The sequence below is a fragment of the Sturnus vulgaris genome, chromosome 2, assembly GCF_052056855.1.
Source record: "Sturnus vulgaris isolate bStuVul1 chromosome 2, bStuVul1.hap1, whole genome shotgun sequence".
NCBI lineage: Eukaryota > Metazoa > Chordata > Aves > Passeriformes > Sturnidae > Sturnus > Sturnus vulgaris.
In genome coordinates, this window is record NC_142244.1 from 71017890 (window position 1) to 71036813 (window position 18924).

The 18924-nt window shown below is 37.2% G+C and overlaps 1 protein-coding gene and 1 long non-coding RNA gene across 8 annotated transcripts in view; one reads left to right on the plus strand and one right to left on the minus strand.

The window, feature by feature from the left end:
- The window catches only part of LOC148224842 (uncharacterized), a 50441-nt gene that overhangs the window by 20795 nt on the left and 10722 nt on the right, over positions 1 to 18924 (minus strand). The gene's annotated exons all lie outside the window — the stretch shown is intronic.
- Positions 1 to 18924, plus strand: part of SCEL (sciellin) — a 67230-nt gene that overhangs the window by 9243 nt on the left and 39063 nt on the right. For 3 of the 6 annotated variants that reach the window (XM_088159799.1, XM_088159794.1, XM_088159800.1), the window contains exons 1-4: positions 10565 to 10636; positions 11378 to 11492; positions 11570 to 11682; positions 18177 to 18255. In XM_088159799.1, the coding sequence (XP_088015925.1) occupies positions 18213 to 18255 (43 nt within the window). In that variant the 5' untranslated portion in view covers positions 10565 to 10636; positions 11378 to 11492; positions 11570 to 11682; positions 18177 to 18212. Of the gene's footprint in view, positions 1 to 10564; positions 10637 to 10965; positions 11493 to 11569; positions 11683 to 18176; positions 18256 to 18924 lie in introns of those variants that run through there. The other 3 variants (XM_088159795.1, XM_088159797.1, XM_088159798.1) reach the window with 3 other exon arrangements.

An 18924-nucleotide genomic window follows, 5' to 3' on the forward strand; every position in this document is an offset into this window, starting at 1 on the left:
ATACCTGCTTCCAAATTTCAGTCTCCCTTTGCTCTGTGTCTTCCAAAGAGTGGGACTTGCAAGTCACAACTCCACTCTGCCCTTTTCATGGACTAAGTGTTGTTCTGGCAAACAGTGATTTGTGTGCATGCCATGGTGCTCCCTTATTACCTTTGGAAGAGAGAATTTAAAAGATATATTTACTCAAATAATGAAATACTGAACAGGCTTCCTGGGAAGAGGTCATAAGATAAAGCCTACCAGAGTTCAAGAAATATTTGGACAATGATCTCAGGCACGGGGTGTAGCTCTTGAGGGTGTCCCATACAGGACCAGGAGTTGGACTCAATGATCCTGTGGGTCCCTTCCAGCTCTGGATATTCTATGATTCTACGGGAGCTTTGGCATTGAATGTTTTTATTTTATAAAATTTTGAATAGCACTCTAAGTACTATAGCATAATGCCACGGGAGAGATAAATAAAATTAGGATTTACCAGCTTTGGGGAGAAAAAGTGATTTCAAAATGTCACCTAGAGAGTAACATTTAATACTTCCAAACAAAGACTCCAGTGTTTTTTGCAATGAGGGCAAATAGTTATTTGTATATGCAGAATTTTGTGTGTACACTTTGCTCAGCTGATTCTATTCTTCTATACTAAACAAGCTATCAGAATGGATATTCCAGATATGTCTTGTGAAATCTGTTTGAGAAAGTTTATTCTCATCTTCAATTGGAGTTATCCTTAGTTCCAGTAGGATATCCAGAAGAAGGAAATGCCCTCTAGGTCTCCAAGGCTCAAAATCAGTGCTATGTGTATAAAAGATTTAAAATTACATCCATTCTCCATGCAAAACTTCTGAGAAACAAAAAAATATTTAGGTTTAAAAACACGTGACTTTTCCAAGGTTCCTGGGGACTTGCAGCCCAGACTTTATACTGGGGAGTTTCAGACCTTGAAGTCATGGCCCCAGCAACGCTATCAAATATCTATTGTGCAACTCTGAGCAGAGAAATTGTTTGGTTCAGAAGTTTCGTGTCCTCACCACAGCTATTTTTTTTGCAGAAAACCACAAGATTTTACTGGCTGAACTGAATGTGTATTGAGGTCTCCAAGGAGTGCAAAGAACAGCAATTCTGGCAGTTTCGTTTCCCCACTGGTGGCAAAAATAAAAGAAAAACAGGAGAGCAACAGTGTGACACGTAACTGCTACACTGGATTTTGTGGTATTGCTTAAACAGAGAGTCAATGTGCAGCTCAGCTGTTTGTAACCACAGAAACAGAAAATCTTATTTGGAAGGAGGGAGGATGTACACCAAATCTACTATGTCTCAAACCTGACAGTGTTTCTTTAAAATGTTCTTAAACCTGTTTAACACACCTCTACTTTTCACCACTCCCTGGGAACATGCACCACTTATAGCAACTCGTAAATCAAGAAAAACCAAACCCAGCAATTTATTCTCCAGTGCGCACTGGATATTTTCACACACCCAGCTTGGCTATATAATTAAGTGACAGCAAAGCTCACTAGCTTGGAGCTTTCTGCTTCAACCTAAAATGCATTCAGCACTTTAAGTTTATGAGTCTCAAATATTCTGGAGCAGAATTGCTTATTTCAAAATTATATTAAGAAAAACAAGAAAATATTTAGAATTCAAAGATTGTGGTTATGTACAATGTTATGAGGTTCTATTCACAAATTCATAGAAGATGCCAAAACTCATTTATACTGTTTTATGAAGATCAGGGATCTGAACACAGTGAATATAGACACCTATAAGTAAAGCCGTTAAACTCCAAAATTCAAGTCTTACTGTTGCTATAGCTAGAGGAATCAAATACAGAAAAATATTGCATTCTTTCTGAAAACAAAAGTATTTTTTCCTTAGTATCCATGAATGAAAGGGACAAAACTGTCAGGAAGGCACAATTTTTTGTTTGTTTTTCCCTCTTCTCTCTTTTCTCTCTTCTCTCATTTACAATTTCTTTGTGTGTCAGACTCCTATATGGCCAGATTATAGTTTTCTACACATACTTTTTGTGTAAGGGGCCACAGTGCAGTAGGGGAGTATGTTTTTATAGATGCAGTACTGTTGAGGCTGCAGAATAAGCTTTGCAGCTTGAATTTTGTCATGAGAGAGAGAAAAAAAATACCCCTTCATCCTTGTTTCCTTTTCCTTATATTTTGACAAGAAGCTTTGCTTTCTGCAAGAGGAAAAAAAATATTTGAAATCCTGCCATGACCTTGAATTCATCCACATGTATAGGTGTCTACAGTGTAGATGCCTAAATCTGATTTGTCATTTTTAGGCCTCCTTTCAAAACAGTGGAGAGAAATACTAATTTCCACAGGCCAATCCTCAGACCTACTTTAATCTGTACTTATGTCTGTGTATATGTAAGCTGAGATTACATTAGGGGTGTCTTGAGTGATAAATTTAGAGATAGGAGCCTAGCTTTTGATGTAACCTAACTTGTTTTTTGCTAAATAGGGGCCTGTGATGGAAAGTCTCACCCAGCTCTGAGGAAACAAGTGTTTGAAAATAGATGTCACTGGTCTGGCGTCTCCTTCATTGAGTAGAATGCAAATTATTTACTTACACATTAATTGGCATTTAACTCTCTCAGGCTAATAGCCTGCATGGAGATCCAGAGAAGCCTACACCTGAAATTACTGGGTTCTTCACATTATGCTCTTACTGCACCCTGGCAGGATCTGGAGCCTGAGGAACTTATCAGAGCCTCTGTGATTACATCCAGATAATTATAAGAATTCTGTTCTGATTCTTTCCCTTGTAATATCACCCAAATTATTTAAAAATCATCCAATTTCAAAGTCCAGCCTTGTTTTCATTTCATTTAACAACAGCAACAAAAACAAATGAAAAAAACTTCAGTTCTTCTTCGTGCAGTGAACATTAAAACTCACATAAAAGTTTTTTTCTGCCAACATTCTTTCCAAAGTACTCACAATTTGGAAAACAATTTTTAGAAAAATACAATTTACCCCAAATTAAAGGGAAGGAGAAGTTGATATTTAAAATGTACTGACTTCGATAGCACTCTATTGGCCAGCTTATATCAAAGGAAAAATATTTTGAAAAGGCAAGAAGAAAGCTCAGTTATTTCTTCAGCTTCCCAGCTCAAAAGGCCCTGTTTGCAGATATATTAATTTAGGAAATGTATTCTCCTGTCCATAGCTTGTGATTGAAATCTGCACCTGAAATTTATTCCTTGGAAGATGCTTGGAAATGCTACTAAACCACCTAATTCTGGATAAGGGAGAACAAGCCAGCTGAATTCTTTTCCAGGGAAGCTGGAAGGGGAATGTGGAGATCATCCTGCAGATGAACTACATTTCAACACATATCATAAATCTGCTTTGCTATTTTTTCTGTTATTTGAACAGGTGAAAAATTTTACTGGATTGCAATGGTATTTATTAGTAAGGAAAGGGTCTTAAACAGGTACTGACAAAGTAAAATTCTCTCCATGTTTACATATATGCATACTCTCCACATTTGTCATGGAAATAGAGAAGAAAATCTGAAGAAAGAAAAGTGACAATGCTGTATGACTCTCAGTTGAAGGGCTGAATGACAACTCCTTCTCTAAGGCTTATTTTAATAGCTGACAAATCAACATTCCACAGGGAAATGGTATCACTTTGATTGTATTGCTAATTGTTTGCATTTTCATCAACGAATTAGGAAAGAATTTTAATGCAATTTTAGTTATATGCCTTATACAAATTTTGACCATAGGGGTGTAACATGACGGTGGCACTCCTTGGTCAGCCCTGAATTCTGTATCCAACAGTTGCCAAAAGCAAAATTTAGGAGTTCAGGAAGGAGTGGAAGAACAAGGAGAGCATTTAAGTTGCTTTCCCTAAGTGTCCTTAGAGTCTCTACCAATTTGCTTGTCAGGCTCTTCTTTAGCCCACACAGCTCTTCTCTTCCACAAGCTTGTGTCTCATTGAGCTATTTGATGCATGGGTAAACACACATGCCTGTATAAGTACAAACATGCATATGCACACACACATGCACAAGTACAGGCAGATACCTATATAAATAAACTTGCGTTTCATAAACTATTTGAAATACATCTTCCTGCAGCAAGGTCAGCTTACATCCTACACATAGAAAGAAACACCTCTTTTTTTTCCTTCTCTTCTCTTCTCTTCTCTTCTCTTCTCTTCTCTTCTCTTCTCTTCTCTTCTCTTCTCTTCTCTTCTCTTCTCTTCTCTTCTCTTCTCTTCTCTTTTTTCTTATTGTTGATACCAAATAGCTCTTGCACTGGGGGAGAACTGAAATACACCTTTCTTGTATTGTTTCTGATGTTTTTACACTTACACCTCCTTTCTTACAGACTAAGGCAGTCCTAGCTTGTTCTGTGTGGAGAGGAGTAATTATGCATTTTCAATCATCTTTTTTTCTTCTCTGAACATTTTTAACTTCAACTCCATTCTTTCTGATTCACAATTTTGTCTGTCTTATTTTTACAGTTATTAATTTTAGAGCATATTTTCTAACAACTCTTCTACAATAAGCTGTTCTTTGCTAACTATACCACAACCAGCATCTTCCAGGAACAGGAAATACCTTTCCTTTCTTCCATGCCCATATTCAGCTTTGATGTGGATAGAGAACAGGATCATAATCTGTAATATTTGACTATCATGCAGTGCAGTTAAGCGTGCTGATAACACCAGTATTGAATGTATGTTAAAGAAAGATTTCATTAAATAGGTGGGATATTGGTTCGTTGGGTTGTTTTGATTGGTATGAAATTTCCATGTAGGTTTTCAAATTCCAATTAAGTTCTCAGTCAACTAATTAAACAATAAAAGAAATAATTACAAGAGAAGGCTGCTTAGCCCTAGCAGAAAATCCGAACACAATACCAGGGCAAGGAGAGGAGAACCAATCTATCAGATAAATGTAATCTGAACTTCTTTACATGGATATCATTCTGTGGGGCAGATACATCTCCTTATCTGCACTATAAGAAAATAACAGCCTGTGGGGGTTGTCTCCTATGTATTTACAGTGCCCATCATCAATTAAATGCTATAAGAAAATTTCAGACAAGGAGCAGGAAAAACTTTCCTCCTTTTAACTTTGCCTCTTATAACATCTTTTAAAGAGATGGCTTTTCCTGAGATCAGCACTGTTTGTTCTTTCCCAGAGGTCTCTCAGTGGGGATTCGATTGAGATATTACAAAGTCACTCTTTAATGAAAAAAGCACGTCTAATCATAATTCTCACATTCCCGGTACTACTGCTGGTCACAATCTGATTCTCATTTCTTTAGCCACCTATGTGAATGTTCTTTGTTAATTCAGATACTGGTAACAAATTAACGAATAAGCCATTTGTCAATAACAGAAGTTACTAAACGGTTACAGCCATTCAGCTGGTACCACACAGATGTCATTTGACTTAGCCAGATTTTCAGCACAATTTTCCTCAAATTACTGATCTTATCAGTAACTGATAAAATGAGTAACTGTGTTCTTTAGCTAAGGCAGTAATGGCAGTGGTGAAAGATCAAAATACAGAAGTTTAGCATGCTATGGACCAGACTCTCTGGGATTTCTGAAATACATTTCTCTTATTTGCAGAGTAAGGACCTATTCAAATTGTGGGAAAATCAGGCCCAGTAGCATTGAAGACTATATACCTCCATGAAATGTATTGGCAACTGCTATGAACAGAAGACACTGCTCAGACATTTTCTGTGGCAACTAGAAGATGTAAAAGGTTTTAGATATCTTACATACTATTTATGGCATTTTTTCTTCCTCCTTTAGTTTATGAACTTTGCCCCACCCTTTGAGAGAACAATGGGCTGCAAATATGTCTGCATTGTGACTAAGGTTTTCTTAGCATTCAAAAAATGCATATGAAAAAGCTCTGACAGTACTCCTTCCTGTATTCAGAAAGGTGTGGTTAAAAAAAGATTGCATACCTTACTTCAACCAGTTGAAAAGTCTTCCCCAGGCACAGGAGCCTACAATAACTAAAGGAAATGGCTTGGCTGGCAAAAGTTAATCCATAAAACATAACATTATCTCTAGTGCATTACGATATTTCAGACTTTGTGAAATACTGTACTCACTTCTACAGTGACTTAATCTAGTGAAAGTGTTTTTGAGTTCTGCCTCTGCACAACATCTTTTACTACATCATATTAAAAAAAAACCTCTTATGTCTACCTATTTTAAACATTCAAGTGATAAAATGCTGACAAATTACAACACAAAAAGAAAAATTAGAATTCCACACATAGTATCTAAATATTTATTTTGACAGTAATAAGGTCAATATTTGTATGCCATAGTAAAAGGGCTGTAGCATTATTCTTTCTCCAGTGAATATTTAAATTTTCAGGCGGTAGAAAACCCCAGGTAATTGTGTTCCCTCACACAAAAAATTGTAACCCAGTGGTTAAGGTAGTCTGCTGCTAAGAATAAGCTGTTATCAAAAGGAGGAATGATTTGAACTTGGGTTTAGTAATATGCTAAGTGACCCTTCCAATTGGTAAGCTGTTGCTTTCTTGTCCTGTTCTTTGAGAGAGTTAAGTGTGTGTTAAAGAGTCAAAGAGCACAGTTGCCGGTCTCAAATACTGTAAGGCCACAGAAAGAACTTGCCATAAGATAAGCCACTACAGTGGGCACAGAAGGGAGGAATTTGAGACAAGAAGGCCCTAATTCCAGGCCTGGTAGAGGACCACGGAAGCCCATGAAGAAAGAAGCTTTCCATCTCACATTAGATCATTAGTATATTATATTTTAAGATGTCTATCTAGGAGCAGGAGGACCAGAATCTTCGGAGGGAATTTATAATGTTAGAATAACCTACCCATGGAAAAAAAGTCATACTTCTTACTTCTCTCTCTCCTCTGTGTTGCAGCCATGAATGCTGCTAGGATTCACAGAGACATTCATAATCTGGTTCTGAGTCACACATACCTCGTGGTAAGGGTGTACCCTCAGGCAATATATTTCCTTGATTAATTATTTTAACCAGAGTGAAAAGTAACTCTGTAAAAAGAAGGTCCCAAACATTAGTTTATTTTATGTAGTGCTGGATTGGGAATATAGGGAGGAGCAGGTCTTGCGTTAGTCACCTTCAACAGGAAGGTGTCACCCTATGCATGAGCATCACTTCCTTTTTTATTTGCTGCACCGGGTTCTTTTTGCATAAGTGAGCCCTTCCCTTTCGACTCAACCTGTTGGAACTGCTGTCCGCATACATAGGTGATCTTACACTAAGCTTAAGCAAGAAAAATGTGCAGGTGGCACAGATGTGGAACCCACCGCCCTGATAAAGATTACATTAAACAGCTGTGTCACTCTGCTAAATGCTGCCTTGCAGCTGGGCACCACCCATTGCCTACACCTATATATATATATTTCAGAGTGTTTAATTTCAGTAATTTTTGACAAGAGCATTATTGAACACAATTAAATTTGGAGAAATCGGGGCCAATGAATAAGACCATATTAGTTAACTTAGTAGGAGTAGGATCTGGACCTGAGCATTATCCTCTGTTTGTCCATGCTATTATCATGCACACTCCTTGACACAGTATTGTTAATATCAATTATCTGCCTCTGAAAAAAGACTTAAGCATGGACAGATCTCTCTGTTACAAGCTCTGGACTACTTTCAGTAGGAGTGTGGGTGAGGTCACACAGTTCTTTCTGAAAAGCAACTTTAGTGATACAGGTACAGAACACGCCGTTCTCCTTGTCCTCAGGCCAGATATTTGGCTTTGGTATGTTTTATTTAATAGCATGAATGTAGCTACTTTATCTGATCTTGAAATGAATAAAATGGAATATTATTTGCTAGACTGTCTTCAAATATTCTGGAAGTACCAGTTACAGAATCTTATAACCCATAACCACATTTAACCAATCCTACTTGGAAAGTCTGAAGTATTACAGGATTTGTCTTTTGGAGGACTGAGTGTATGAAAAAATCTAACATATCCCTCCCATTTTGGGAGGAGTCACAGAATCAGATTTGTCCAAAAAGTGTCTTCTGAGTCACTGCTCATTCCCAACTCCGTGTTGTGAATCTACATAAAAGCTCAACTGAGCTAGGCTACATTATGCTATTTTCATGATGCCATCTTATAAACCTTAACAAAGATGTGGAGGTAGCACAATATTTTGTGGTATGTTTTGTACTGAAAAACGGAAAAACCAACAAAAATTGAAAGAAAATAATGTAGAGAAAAAGTGCATTTTACTAGCAATCAAGGGACATAGATTTTTTAGAAAAGTCTATAAGCTGAAGCTAAGAACACTTAACACAATCATCTTGCTCAGAAAACTATGAGAGTTGGGACGTATGGTAATGTATTGCTGCTGTAGGGTGCTATAAGCATTTGGCTTTAATAACACTGAATAAGTCATTCAAATCTAAATAATGCCACTTCTGAAATACTTATGTTCAGTTTTCTGCCAGTGCTACTCTACTTTAGAAGTCAACATGCCCTACTGGGATGTTTCTTAGCAGGCATTGTGAGAATTCCTTGGATGGCAAATAAGCTTCCAGTGTAGATGAGGTATTTTAAATGAGCCTGTTTGAAATGTCCTCCAAATTGTGTTAAAAATCTAAGCTGCAAGAGATAGTGGCCTCTGATTACTAATTACTAATGTGTCCCTATTGCTGGTTATTAATAAAGGATAAAGAGGATTTATTGTCGGGAGGAATTCTAAGATATTTTTTGGTTTCTATCATAAATTATGGCAGGCCACACACTCCGCTAAATCAAGCTATCAGAATGATTTTGATGGGGTTATATCCAGTTATATAAGCCTAGGATGCTGCCAGTTATGTTTGTATCTATTTTTCAGAGAACTTCCTCTTTTCTTCTTGAGAGAATGACAAGAAAAAGCAGAATATTTACTCAAGTCCCAAGAAGTAGATTGTAGATAGATAGATAGATAGGAAACAAGTTATGGTTTTATCCAAAGCACCTTACTGGTTGAACTAAAAAAAATGTTGAAATGTGAAAAATCAGTAGTAGCACATGGTCCAGTGCAATGATTAGCTAAATTACACACTAAATTGATAATCATCGGTTGTCAATAGAACTTGTTTGAATGTTTTGCATTCCACTTTTCTGATACTATAGAAAATCTGTATCTAGAATACTGTCTGTCCATGCTTAAACTAGGATGTTTTCTTAAGAGCGAGAAAGGTAGTAAGGGAGATATAATTCAAGTTCTGAAATAGTCTGAGAAATTACATTTCACTGTATTTCACTTCTATCCGTCCTTCAATTTAGTATGGACCCCATACTAGAGAATTAAAAGAAAAATTAAGCATGACTGCAAAACAGTTTGCACACTCTGGGCATGGCTACACTTGTAAGTGTTACTTGTTACACTGTGGCCCAGAGGCAAAGTTTGAGTTCCTCTGAATTTCTGAAAGTTGAATTACTTCAGAGTATGGGAAGTTTTTTTCATGGAAAATAGTTATGGGTAATTTTCACTCTTATGGTTATGCTGAAACTGTTCAATTCCTGATACAAAGCACTGCATTGTATACTCTTTAATCACTAGGAACAATGCTTGCATGTGGTTAAAATACAGAAAATGAGACAGACTGTTTATCAGTAAGTCAGATTTGCTTTAGTCTAAAAGAATGTAAATTATTTTTACAGCTTTGAAATATTAAGTGATCAGCATAGCTAACACCAAAAATTCACCATCCAATGAATATACTGGTTGTCACAGACCAGTGACTAAAAGACAGCTGGCCTGCTTTATTCCTAGGCTGAGGTCAGTACCATTGTTGGAATTTCATATGTATGCATCTTCCTATAGACTCTATTCTGTCACACCAGACACCAAAGACTAAGCAAGGATTGCCTAGAGAATAAGCCTTGGGCTTATTTTGGGTAGCAGAACTGGCCTGCTCTGCCCCATAGTTTCTTCTCTGTGTTCAAAGGCCATAAATACAGGAAAATATCAATTTAACTTCTCCAGACTGTATTGTTTGCATCTCTATTTGTGTTTCTCAAATACTTTGGCTAAAGAAGGCAGTGCTGTGAGACAGATTAAGTGTATCTCTGATTTACAAGTGCAGCTTGTTTGGTTGATTGGAAAAGGATAACAAATTCATACCATGTAGCACCTGAATTTTGAAAGAAAAATGTTTCAAAAAGGAAGATATTCCTAGTCTCAGGTGTTATTATAAAGAAAAGCTAGATATCCATTTCAAATTAAAGTGTATGTAGATTTTTAAAAGCTAATTTCCATTTAATGCTAATTCCTTGTTTCTTATGAGGAAAGACATCTGTTTCATATGGGACGCAAATAAATTCTCAATATGTCTGTAAAGAGATGTATTCACAAAAGTTTCTTCTTCACTGTACAAAGATAAACACATAGGACCTGAAAATTCCAGGACTGATGTATTTTTGACTTTAAGAAACACAGAACTTGAGATGGACAAAATCTAGAAATGTGTGCGTGCTTGTATTCATGAATTCTGAGATTTGTGGTAGTTTATAATTTTTATGTGGTGTTTTCTTGTCTACTGCTCTGCTTCATCAGCTGTATTGTATCAGATAGAACCAATGTTTGGAGAATAGCTTCATATTACTAAGGACAAAGCCTACGAAAAGGTAATCTTGAACAAAAATACAAGCTATTACTGAGTTAATTCATGTCAGTTTGCCTTTTTTGTGTTCAAAGAAATTCTTAATTTTCACAAGAGACAATAGGTCTAAAGGTTGGCTGGCATTTTGCTAAACGATTCACTTATTTCATTACAAAAGTTCCCCAAATATAAAATAAGGTGGGCTTGTATAAGATACATTAAAACCAGCCTCTGCATCTTAAACAGAAACATGGAATTGTATACAGTATTCCTATAAGAAAAGTATCGATTTCATACTACTGTATTTATTAATAGTAAGGCAGTTCTTAGCCTATGAACTTATTTGCAGCCATATTAAAGAAAGGAAAAAAGTGAACACAAGTTTTTCCCCTCCTTTGTTTATTGTTGGCAGTTCTGAAGGAGAATGCAAATGTTCAGAGATAAGAGAGACTTGCAACAAGATCTCATGTGGGAGGGATTTCCCCCCACATCTTTTGCGTCTGCCCACATACCCAAACCGTGCAAATACTTAATGCAGTTCAGATCCCAGTGTGTGTGTTCCCCAGGTAACACTTCTGCAGAACTTTTCTGTGGTGAAATATGGTGTTACTTCATGTTCACCCATGTAAACACCTGCAACTCTATAGCTGAGAGGCAGCCCTATAGCTCTGCAATATGTATTTCTGTGGAAATGTATTTCTGTGGAAAATCCAAATTACTTCAGTATATTTTTCCAAATGGTAATTGCTTGGTTTTCTGCTTCAAGGTCTGTGGACGCAATTCATTTTGTGAAACCCAACCCTGCTGCACTTGAAAAGAACAGCAAGCACATAAGGATAACAACTCACCCATACTCTTAATTGATCTGGTATTTCTACAAGGTGCCACCCTTTTCCACACCTCCTACCTCCTCCTTAAATGACTCAGCCTCTGAAGGAGAAATCTCTTGACTTTTCAGACAGCTGGATGGGGAAGAACAGTTCAGCTCTCTCTCTGCTTTGATTGTGCCTCCCTTCCAGGCTGACTGACCACACTGAGCCACGCTAGGACACTAACTTCTACCATACCTAGGTAAGGACGTTTACTGTTCTGGTTTTACACTGTTCCCTGCCGTGTAGGGAAACTCCTACATTTTCAGATGCTCTGTGATTTCTTAATGTCCAGTTTAGGATGCCATTTCAAAGGATCTGATTTTCAAGAAGCATGGAGAACTTGACTATAAAAATGCAGCTCCGAAAGTTTTACAGTTTAGGTGTTCAGATTCCTGGGACATTTCTGACTTCTTCTGTCCATACCATCTTACTTATTTCATTATTTATATTATATTGATAATTGTATTTTACTCTAGTGATAATTCTCTGATGATAAATTCACTGTTCAGATCACTTATCGTGAATGTTTTAATGTAAGTTTTGCTCTTTGGTTCAATTTATTGTTTGAGTTTTTTTCTTTATTTAGAATTTTTATCTAAAATTAATGAATATTTACTCTTTTCTCATTTTCTGGAATTGTCTTTAAGTTTATTATTTTGGAAAAAAAAAACAACTAAAAATAATAGTTCCCTTTCATTTTCATCTTTGCGAAAACACCCATTCTACTGTAATGCAAGGACTTATCTATACAACGACCTGAACACATGTATAAACAGGAAGGGTTCTTCATCAAAAATCTAATGAATTGAATGACAGAACTGAATAAAGAAAATTAAAATTATCATCCCCTTTTCTACACTCTATTAAAAATATTTACATTTAAAACTGAATGTGTATTTCTAAATTGAAAATACATACAAATTTGGGTTGTGATTTAGTTGATTTTACATTAGGGACAATTCCAAAGCTTCTTTCAAAACAGAATCTCCTCCGCCCACATCTTGAAAAACCAGTTTTGAGAGCTCTTTCAGCTACAAATAGGTGAATGATTGCTGTCATACATTCACGTGTTCTCTAGTCCTACCTTGCCTGTTTTCTTTCTTACAGAAATACACATCTTATTTCTGTTTTCTGTGTGAACTCTTTTCACAGATATGTTATTAATTCTGTGGACAAAACGGTAGAGTAAAGTATTTATTTAAACACAATGAATTATTTCCAGAAGTTCACAAATATATTATATGGCTATTGCTCTGATGTGTAGCTCCTGAGAAAAAATCTGTTTAGGAACACATTTTTGTGATTGTTTAATATCCATAAAATAAATATAGTAATTTTTAAATGTAGTTTTCAGCAAAAGGACAAAAAGACTAATGGCCAACCAAACAGAATCATGTTACTGGTGGCAATTGTGTAGGGGAAGAGATTAGAACATCAGTTATATATATAGATCTGCACCTGACAGAAAGGGCCTTTAAGGCTATTTGAAGAGGTCGTCTTCTTGTCTGTAATAGGAAATTTGGATGCATGAAGGATTGTAAAGCCTTGAATGGTTTTGTCTGTGATGGTGATTTGTAAAACAGCCTTTACCTGAAATCAGGAAGTTCTTATTTGAGTGTAAGTATAAGTAGGCAGATCTGACAATCCAGTCACAGCACTGTTATCTGAGGAGAGAAAGGATGGATATTGACAACAGCAAAATTGGTATTTACTTTCAAACCAGAAAGATTTTACCTCACACACTTACAGGTGCCTGTCTAGAAGAGCAGCTGCAATTATGTGTGTCCCCAGTGTCTTAGTTATAGAGCTTGGAAACCTTTATCCTATATCAAGTCAGAATTACTTAATTCAGTTGCTTGCTCAGAATATATATATTCAAGAGAAATGATGGAAGAAAGAATGAAGTTTGCTGACTTGAAAGTTGTTAACTGAAAGCAAGGAAACACTGTTCTGTGTTTCATAACTGTGATTCAGACCAAATGTGCTTTTATTTAAACCATCATATTCTCTACATTCAGCTCACATAAATGAAAGATAAGCCACATACTACAGAGTTAAGATTAAGAGTTAAAAGGAAAAATAAAGCAAAACAAAAAGTAGAGCTGAAGTAAGTCTTGAGTTCTAATGAAATTATTCTAATATTTTGAGCTCTAGTTGCTCACAAGATACTGACTCTGGCTTATTTCAGGGCAGAATAGCTCTTCGAGAAGATGAAAATTTGGTGGCAAGCTTCATATTTGGGAAAAAGAAAGGCCTATTTTCTTTTTCGCATGGCAAATATTAGATGCTTTCAAAAAGCTGGAACATGAAGATCATGTAGCAAACAGCAGCCAGCGAGCTGTGGTTGTGTAGAGCCGTATGGAACCCGTTTGTTCAATGGTGTTTCATGAGGACATGCCAACCTCAGCAACTGCTCTACAACTGAGGCTGGTTAGCATAACAGCACGAGAAGTTGGATGACAGGAAAATTCTGAAACATTCGTTTTTTAAAATCAGTCATTCAGCTGCCACTTTTTTATCACACAGTTCATTAATAATAGCAGGAAAACTGACATTTTAGGCATTTGCATTTGGCAATGTTTTAGATGAAAAACCTCAGTATAAAAACAAATATTTTGACTTTCAAGAGAAGAAGGTGCATCTCTCTCAACATTCCTTTAGTATTTACTATGCTGAATTCCTTACTATACAGTGTGACGATAATGCAGAGGCCTCTTGCCTCTAAGCTGTGGAAATTAATATTGTTTTATTAGAAGCAAAATACATATCAACTGACTACTTAAGAGTAAGGTCTTAATCACTGTGATAGCTAGAAGCCAAAGAACAAAGATGTTTTTTGTTGGAACTAGTTCAGTCTGATGTGGAAAAAATGAATCTTACAGGAAATGCTTCTATTAGTATGTATTTTTTTAAATACAGCAATGCATATGTGTGAAGCTTAATCACATAGACAGCTACAGCCAAGAGCAGAAGGAAGGCAAAGGACTCTGTGATGGAGGAATGGGTGTGTTCAGATGATCTGAAAACTAGAAGGTCTGGCTTTCAGAATTTAAGGCAGGCCTGAGGTAGTCTGCTGATCAGTCACTGTGGGAGATGAAAAGGAGTTGTCGAAGTGTAAATATAGGTATTTGTGATAAAAACAGTGTTGGAGACTTATGCTGCTTTTGGAGTAATTTCTTTCCGGGTTAGATGGACTTTTGACTTTCCCTGAAGCCATGTCTGAAGTTTTTTCTGAATTTATTTGGGATTATGTTTGGATTTCCCACAAAATGTTTGAGGGTCTGAATCTAGGACTGGCATGTCTTAAAACCATTTGGGAGCTGCTCACTGGACTGGCCAGGGCAGTTTTAATTTTTGTTTAGAGTTCCCTGACGCTGTTTTTAAATACAAATTACACTGGAGTTGCATTCCTGTTTGTTTTTGTTTTGCATTCCAGCTGAGCTGTTTTGCTTCAGTGGTTGAGATCTTATTAAGAATGTCTGAACATAATTTGCTACTACAGCATAGTATAGAAAGCTATAACTCTGCTTTCTCACAATCTCATTTACAAAGTTAAAAACTTTTTTTTTATCTCCCTGTGGTCTGAAGATGAGCTGTTCACTGACCTGTGTGAATAATGTGACAATTCCAGATCTTTATGAGCTGATATTTTTAAACTAATGTGATCCTCATTATCTCTTGTCCACTCCCGTTTTCAAATACACAGATATAAACACGCACTGAGTTCAAAATAGTGAAGAGCAAGGAAAAATGCTTTGATGAGCCCTATTCTGCCTCTTTATGCAAGATTCTTTTCACTTCTAAGTCCTAAGATTTAAATCTTACTCTGATGAGTCTTGATTGTCTGTGCTACAGATTAAAGTAAGATTTTTTAAAATTTCCATTTTAAATTTTAATGGATTAATCTTTGATATACAACTTGAAAGCTTAGAGGTAAAAAGAGCCTAAAGGACAAAATGGCAATATTCTGTAGGACTAAAATACCTGAGTTTAAAATTTCAGAATACCTGACACATTTTCAGTGCTGACTGTAAAAGGGAGTGTACTTGTTTCTTAAATTCACTTATGCATACTGCTTTTGGGTTGGGAGACTGTGCAGCAGTTTATTCTGGATGCTGTACAGACGTGCAACAGAAATATTATTTTGCCCTAAAAATATTTTAAAAATTAATATAGGTTGAGAAAAAGCACAGTTTTAATTAAATACTGGAGGATGAAAGGAATACTGGATTCTCATGGATACAAGAGTAGTTGCAAATCTCTTTAAAGTATCTTTTCATTTGGTTTAATTTTCACAAAAGAAGTCTCCTTTTTCAAAGTTTTATAATTCATTTCCCTTAGCAAATGGCTTGAAAAGTACTTAATAGAAAATAAATCCAAAATCCTTCTATACAAACTTCTACTTCTTGAGATGAAGAAGTGTCAGTTCTCGTTGCTTGAAAAGAAACTGAAATATCAAACTTTCTGTTATCCTGGGACTGACTATATCCATGGGTATAGTCAGCTGGATGTCCAGCTGTACGTAACCCGAAAAAGTAAATTAGAGACCTCTCTATCATACTGGGACAGTTCAGGAAAATTTATAGTGAAAGTGGTAATTATCTAAAAAAACTGCTTGCTTGATAGCCTAAATTAACATTTTCTAGGAAATTCACTTCATATATGCTTAAAACCTTATATAAATATTTTAAAAGGTATTTTATAACCTATTGCAAAATAAATAAGGCTCACCATAGCCCTGAGCATATTTTTATTGTGTGGGAACCAGATCAAGCAGTCACATGTTTTCTACACACATTGTGCCAATGCTTGCCTAGTACCAACAACTAAGGTTAAAAAAAAAAGAATGCAGGTAGGAGCCTTTCAAAATTTTGGAATTTCACAACTGGTTAAGATACATGCCAACTTTGGAGTCCGGTATTAGTTTTGTATTTATATCTTTGCTTTCTAAAAAGAGCTCTACCTGTTTAACGCTTCTTTTTATTTGTTTGTTTTTAAATGTTGGGATACTTTTGGGGGGGCTATTTTTTTATCGTTTTTTGGGGGGGTTGGGATTCTTGTTGTGTTTTCGTTTTTGTTTTAAATAATAAGCTGTTTTTAGTAATTGTTGGGCAGAAAAAGCATAGAAAGGAAAAATCTGCTCTAAATGCAATCTATTGTGGCATCCACAATGTTTTAATGTCAGTGTAAGCATTATTCTTAAGCTTTTGCCAGAATCCAAAATCTTCACCTTCTATCAGTAAAGAAAGAGCCACAGGCCCTGGTGTTTCCACTCTATTTTAGGTGTGTAAGCAATACACTTTACGTCTGCCAAAAGAAAAAAAAGGATATCTCTGTCATCCAGAGAATCAGTCATGTTTCTGAATTTTAAGTACTGCTTCTGTCACAGTTTTCTGGTTCTTCTGTAAATTTTAGCAGCCTGACAGTGGAGCTGGTTGGAGCTTTCCAGCACAACATTATTTTCTTGGAAAATTCTGCTTTCCAAAAAAGGAAGCAATTTGCTAAAGAGGGTCAGTTTTGCCCAAACTCTTAAGTCAATGTTAGAATTTGAGGCTTTTTTAACTTAAGGGAGAATTGTTTGTCATCGAAAGGTCATTATGTTCTGCTTGATGCTTTCTCTAGGAGAGATGGTATTCACAATCCAGTTTCAAAACAAAACATGAAATCTTTTGAGTGGCTCAACTCCCAACTAATATATATATGTGTATATACACACACACACATATATATATGTCTATATCTATATCTAATCTACTTTGTCTATCTATCTATCTATCTATCTATCTATCTATCTATCTATCTATCTGTTGCTGTAAGGTTGGGGAGCAGTGAAGAAACACAGCAACACAGACTCCTTCCTGAAAGCAGAAGTAGACACATTTTTATAGACTGTTTCGCTGAACCAAGGATAGAATAAGCTCATTGGTTCAAGGAAGGCAATACCTCTTGTAAACATGCTTTTACCAAAACATCATGTTCCTCACGTACTCATCCTGTTAACAACACCAGGTGCTAAACTTTGTTATTAATTTTTTCCCTTCGGTTTTCCTTTGAGTAGCTTGGGAAAATCAGACTGCTGTTTTTCCCTGACTCTCACCAATATCCACATATATATTTTTGTTTTTTAATTTTATTTTTTTTTTAAATCATCAGTCTTGGAGGCTTTTAACCAGATTTGAAGTAAGGGAAGAAGTCAGTGACTGGGAAACTGTTGCAGAGCAGCAGAACTTCTTTTTGTCCTGGCTCTCTGTGTTAGCTGCTGGCCACTGAAACAGAGAGACCCATCAGCAGGGCTGGATGAGCTCACCTGTGCTCCAGGTGCTGTGCCAGGGACTGATTCCATCGTCCCATTCAGCTCATCACCTCAACCCATTCTTCAGTACTCTGTCGTGCCTGCTGAAGGCTCTCATCACCATGCCAAGTGTTCTCAAGGAAGGAGCTGCCAACAGGGAAGGGACAGTGTGACAGGCAGAGGGGAGGGCAGGAATGCACATCGTTGTCATCAGGCAGGGAAAAGCCACCAGACTCCCTCTGAGGAGGGCTGCAGCTGGCCCTAAGCCATTCCAGCCTCTCAGACTAAATTTGTACCAGGAGATGATCGAAGTGGACAACAAACTTAACCTGTCTTTGGGGCCGATTCCTAATCTTGCTGTCAACGCTCATCTCCTTTTCTTTGTCACGTTTTCTTTTTAGATTCCCGCAGAAGGACGGAACAACCCCACGGAACAAATGTCAGCTTTCAGCATACGAAAGCAGTCTCCTAATCAAAGTGGTAATGCCGAGTCTCCTCCATTCCCTGCTCCAGGGGCACTGGCAGGCTGAGGCGCGGCCTCCCTTCCTGCCCAGGCCTCTGCGCGCCCCCGGCACAGCTCCCTCCCGGGGCACCGGCAGGAGGGTGATTAGGGCCACTGTCACCCTCTTCAGATGCCAAACTCTTGGAGTTGTGCACAAACTGTGGCTGGCAGGGATTCAGGCCAGAACATCCCGCTGGGCAGCAGAATGTGGTGGTGGTGCAGGGCAAGGTGGTGTGGGAGTCGTGGAAAAAACACAGAAGCAAGGTGGCTGCAAGGGCTGTGGGAATATCCACTGGTCTCAGCATTGTCTCTCTGACTCGCACAGGGAAAATGAGGAGAAATCGAAGAAAAGTAGAACGGAGGAAGGGGAGAGAAAAGCTGTTTAATGTTGTCTGCTGGGATTGTTTACTCCTCTGAAGGAATAAAACTCGAGGAGAGCTGGAATTTGCTTTCCATGCAGAGAAATAACCAGAGGCCAACTAGAAATCTGATGAAATTTTCCATTTCCCTGAACCTCAAAAATATTTCTATAGACTGAAAGGTTTTGAGCTGCATGAGGACCTGGTTCAGGTGGGATGTGCCAGGCTTAAGTGCACCAAAATTCATGTAGACACAGCAGGGAGCTGCTTGACTCCACTGTACGGAGG